The sequence below is a fragment of the Merops nubicus genome, unplaced genomic scaffold, assembly GCF_000691845.1.
Source record: "Merops nubicus isolate BGI_N331 unplaced genomic scaffold, ASM69184v1 scaffold45232, whole genome shotgun sequence".
Taxonomy (NCBI): Eukaryota; Metazoa; Chordata; class Aves; order Coraciiformes; family Meropidae; genus Merops; species Merops nubicus.
In genome coordinates, this window is record NW_008596437.1 from 9,110 (window position 1) to 14,045 (window position 4,936).

General features: G+C 60.0%; 1 protein-coding gene across 1 annotated transcript in view; it reads left to right on the plus strand.

The window, feature by feature from the left end:
- Positions 1-4,625, plus strand: part of SLC4A4 (solute carrier family 4 (sodium bicarbonate cotransporter), member 4) — a gene marked incomplete at its 3' end in the record, with an annotated part of 10,389 nt that extends 5,764 nt beyond the window's left edge. The window contains exons 7-17 of the mRNA XM_008936370.1: positions 1-82; positions 667-783; positions 995-1,169; positions 1,449-1,582; positions 1,669-1,940; positions 2,570-2,625; positions 2,705-2,887; positions 3,027-3,140; positions 3,782-3,943; positions 4,123-4,301; positions 4,553-4,625. The exon at positions 1-82 is cut by the window's left edge and continues 97 nt beyond it. Coding sequence (XP_008934618.1) covers positions 1-82; positions 667-783; positions 995-1,169; positions 1,449-1,582; positions 1,669-1,940; positions 2,570-2,625; positions 2,705-2,887; positions 3,027-3,140; positions 3,782-3,943; positions 4,123-4,301; positions 4,553-4,625 — 1,547 coding nt within the window. The remainder of the gene's footprint in view (positions 83-666; positions 784-994; positions 1,170-1,448; positions 1,583-1,668; positions 1,941-2,569; positions 2,626-2,704; positions 2,888-3,026; positions 3,141-3,781; positions 3,944-4,122; positions 4,302-4,552) is intronic.
- Between the last annotated feature and the right edge of the window lie 311 nt (positions 4,626-4,936).

The window sequence follows — 4,936 nt, forward strand, 5'->3', positions numbered from 1 at the left end:
AGCTTACTGTGCTTCCTCCCGGGAAATGGGATCCCAGTGCCCGAATTCCTCCACCAAGGTGTCTGCTGTCTCTGCACAGGAGGTAGGCTGGAGGAGGGCACCTGCTGCCTCTGCCAGCCCTTCTGCAGGGTCCCAGGTGTCATCCTTTACATGTGACATTGAAATCTCCATGGGGATGAAAGCCACCCAGAAGCCAGCCTTTGCCAGTGGGGTCCTCCCAGCCAAGCCCCTCTGCAGCTCTGGTCCCTTCTGCTGTTAGTTCTGCTGTCTCAGTTGGCAGGGGATGTCCCACATGCCCTTCAGGCAGGAGCTGCTGGGAATGCTGGTTTTCAGCACTCACATGTGAAACTCATCCTCTGAGCAGGACACCTCCACCTCTGCCTGGTTCCTTCACCCAAAGTGGTCCTGCTACACCTGGCTCCAGGGCTTGCTGAAGGATATCATGGTTAGGATGGAAGGGACCTTTGAAGATCATCTAGATCAATACCCACATCTCTCCTCCTCCTCTTGATCTTTCTCCACTTCCTCATTATCAGGGGATATATGGGGCCCCCCAGACCTACATGCACTCCTGTGCCCTCTCCGTTCTCCCTGTCCCCCTAGACACAGCTGAGTCCTGAGGACTCCAACTTCAAGCCTGTTTTCTTAGGCTCTGGTCTGCCACAGGACCACTGTGCACACGTCTAATGGGCCATCCCATGGCAACAGGGACACGGCAGCAGCTGTGGACAGAGCCAGCCTGGGGCACCCATGCTCCAGGGAGGAGCTGGAGAGGACGGGCAGGTGGGTGCCTGGAAGGATGAAGGTAGTGGGAGGTGCAGTGGGATGCTGAATTCGGGGCAGGGCACTGGCTGTAACCGGCACGTGGGGCCACCACACCCAACCCACTCTGGGCTGGTGTCTCCTGAAGAAGGAGAACCCCCTGCCTTGCAGTGCTCTCAGAGGGTGATGGCCAGCCGCGGGTCTGCTCTGAGACCTCCTGCTGCTCCCTCAGGCTTTTTGGGGGGCTGCTGCAAGACATCCAGAGGAAGGCACCATGGTACGGAAGCGACTTCTCTGATGCCCTGCACCCCCAGTGCCTCTCAGCAGTGCTCTACATCTACCTGGCGACGGTCACCAACGCCATCACCTTCGGGGGCATGCTGGGGGATGCGACTGCCAACATGCAGGTCAGTGCAGCTGCGGGGTGCCCTGCAACAGCCCCGCCTGGCTCAGCCTACATGTCTCCTGGGTGCCCACCTGCCACTGGTGCCTGGGGAGCCAGCGGTGCCCCAAGGGCATCCTGAGCATTGCCCAAATCCTGCGTCCTTTCCTGGCCTGTGGTCCCTGAGTGCTGTCCCTGTACCCTGCAGTGCAGGGATGTGTGGGTGGCTTACTGTGGCTATGCCACTGCGGGAACAGGCCTGGGACCCCTGTCCCCACCATAAGCAGGGTGTCCTGCATTTCAGGGGGTGATGGAGAGCTTCCTGGGCACAGCCTTTGCTGGCTTCGTCTTCTGCCTTTTTTCTGGCCAGCCCCTGACCATCCTGAGCAGCACTGGCCCCATGCTGGTCTTCGAGCGCCTCCTCTTCTCCTTCAGCAAGTAAGTACCCTGCCAGGGATGGTTTCTTGGGCCAGTGTCCCCTGGCCAGGGCATTACATGAGGCTCTGGGTCACCCTTCCTACCAGGGACCACAGCCTGGACTACCTGGAGTTTCGCCTCTGGATTGGGCTCTGGGTGGCCTTTTTTGGCTTAGTCCTGGTGGCCACAGAGGCCAGCCACCTGGTGCGGTACTTCACCCGCTTTACCGAGGAAGGCTTCTGCGCCCTCATCAGCTTGATATTCATCTATGACTCCCTGAAGAAGATGTTGAGCCTGGCAGACACCTTCCCCATCAACTGGCAATACCGTCTGGATGATGTCACATCCTACATCTGCATCTGCAACTTGTCCAACCCTGGTGAGCCCAAGCAAGCACAGGGCTGGTGGGGAGTGGGATGCTGCTGCCCTGGGACACCACTGAGACCCTGCCGCCTGGGTAGATGAGGGAAGGCTCTGGAGGAGGATGCTGCTCTGTACCGTCCTGGCCTATCCAACCACAACAGCACCTTCCTCCACTCTCCTCCATGCCATTTGTCCATCTGTCCCATGCCTCCCAGCACGACCCAGGCACCAGGCAGGGCTGTGCTGGGAGCAGGGAGAGCTTTGGTCTGGCTTCCATGGCTCTGAGACGGGGGATGCCAGGGGCTGGGTCTAAAGATGTGTCCACACTGACACATAGAGGACACAGTGTACAAAAAGCATCAGCGTTGGGCACAGCCTGGTGCCAACAGTGCCTCTGAGTGGCTGGTGCTTCAGTTAAGCCCTTTGCAGGAATGTCCCTTCTTGGTGTTCCCTGGACACCAGTTGGTGCTGAGGCCTCAGGGCTCCCATGGGGCGCCATCCAGCACCATGAGCCCTTGAGGAGACCCTGGGGAACCAGTCTGACAGCAGCGCAGTCCCAGTCACCTCTGATGGAGCATCCCAGTCACCTCTGATGGAGCATCCCCATGGTCCCCATGGCATCCTGAGCCCACTGTCCCCTTGCAGGTCACAGCTCTTCAGAGAACAACACACTGCTCGCTTCACCCCTGGTCCCCCATCAGGTACAGCTTCTGCTCCTGGGCGGGAAGACAAGGGGCTGTGGTGAGCATCCAAGTGCCTGTGTGTGACTCCTCCTTGCAGCCTCCCACTGCCACAGCCAGGCTGAGCAGAACCCAGTGTCTGAGTCAAGGTGGGCACCTCTTGGGGACTAGCTGCGAGTATGTGCCCAACGTTACCCTCATGTCCTTCCTGCTCTTCGGGGGCACTTTCCTCTCCTGCACTGCACTCAAGCGCTTCAGGAGCAGCCGGTACTTCCCTGCGGGGGTGAGCATCCTCCAGCTACCCCAGCAGAATGGCCACCCGGCCTGGCAGCGTGCAGATGGCTCTTGGTGCTGCATCCCAGGGGTGCTCCTGGGGCAGCCCCTGCCCCAGCCAGCCCAGGACAAGCCCTCTCCATCTGCAGGTGCGGAAGCTGGTAGGCGACTTCGCCATCATCCTGGCCATATTCACCTCCTGCATCGTTGATGCCACCCTGGGCCTGGAGACCCCCAAGCTCCTCATCCCCAGCGAGCTGAAGGTGCTGGCAGGGTGGGCATGGCGCTGTCGGGGAATGGGTCTGTGCCCCCCACGGTGGCCACCTCGCCATGCTGCTGCAGTCCTTCCCACTGCAAATTCCAGCCCTGTAGGGATCCGAGCTGCACCCCAGCAAACCGGAAGGGGTTGAACTGCACCTGATCCCACACTCTGTAAATAACCCATCTTGATCCCAGACTAACCACGTCATGGTACAGCTCACACTGGAGTGAGAGACACACGTTCAAGTCTGAGCTTGGGCTCCCCACCCTGGGTGTGGAACAGGGCTGGCAGCACCTCAGAAAAGCCCAGTGTCTCCACCACCTCCTTGAGTCTGCCATCATCAATGCCAAATGCCACTTCTTCCACCTGCTCTTCAGGGCACATGCCAGGCTCATGGCTTCTGGTGCCCTGGAGCAACCCCCTGCTCTGCCATAGCCAGGGTGTCCTCCTGGGGGGCTGGTGGGTCACACTGCTCAGGAGTATCTCCAGGATGGGAGAGGAAGCTCTTCCTCTTCCCAGATGGAGCATCCCCAGGTGCCCACAGGGCCCCAGCATAGGCACCCGGGACTGGTCCCATCACCCATCTGCACCACACAGCCCACAGGTGGGTGGTGGCTGCTGTGACCCTTCTGCTCCCTGCAGCCCACGAACCCAGGGCGAGGCTGGATCATCTTCCCCTTTGAAGCCAACCCATGGTGGGTCTGCCTGGTGTCTGCAGTGCCTGCCGTCCTCGTCACCATCCTCATTTTCATGGACCAGCAGATCACAGCTGTCATCCTTAACCGCAGGGAGTACAAGCTGCAGGTGAGTGGGGGACAGGCAAGACTCAGCCAGTGAGGAGGAGTCAGGTCCCAGTGAGACCAGGGTAGCAGCCAGGAGAGAGCGGCACCCTAAAATGGCCCTCAGGGTGGGCAGAACCCACTGCTGCCCCTCTGATGCTGCCAGGGAGCTTGCCTCCATCCCCAGTGCCTCTCCCATTGCAGAAAGGAGCAGGCTTTCACCTGGATCTCCTCTGTGTCTCCCTCCTGATGGTGGTCACCTCTGCCACTGGCCTCCCCTGGTATGTCTCGGCCACCGTCATCTCCCTGGCACACATGGAAAGCCTGAGGAAGGAGAGCACGACCTCAGCCCCAGGGGAACACCCTGAATACCTGGGCATCAGGTACACAACAAGCCAGGACCCTGCTCTGGGGGACCTGTGCCTAGGGCTGCAGAGCCAGGGGACAGAGAGATGCCCATGCTGGCGATCAGCCCAGTGCTTTGGGGCTGCTTGTGTCTCCTTGGAGATGCCACTGGCCCCCACGGCCATCAAAGCTGAGAAGAGCAGCGGTGTTTGGGGCCATGAAGGCCAGGGGGGCCACTGGCTCCTGAGGAAACTTGAGGCACCTGTGACACCTGCACTGCCACCCACAGGGAGCAGCGGCTGACCGGCCTGGCCATCTTCACCCTGGTGGGAGTCTCCGTCTTCCTGGCACCCATTCTAAGGGTAGGGAGCCTAGTTGCTGCGTTTGGCCTCGTTTCCAAGGTGTGTGTGGGGGGTGGTTGTATCCTGCAGAGCTGTGAGGTTCCTAACCACACTGTCCCTCATCCCAGCACAAGGAGCCTGCCTGGCAGGCCTCTGTGGGGAGAGGCTAAGCAAAGGATTTGGCTTGAACAAGGCAGGATGGCCACAAACCAGCACACTGCTGCCCTGTGTCAGCTATGCAGCCTTCCTGTGGGCACTGGGTTCTCTTGGGGAGACTGGGACATCTGGAGGCATCCTGGAGGACTCAGAATCACAGAATCACAGAATCACTG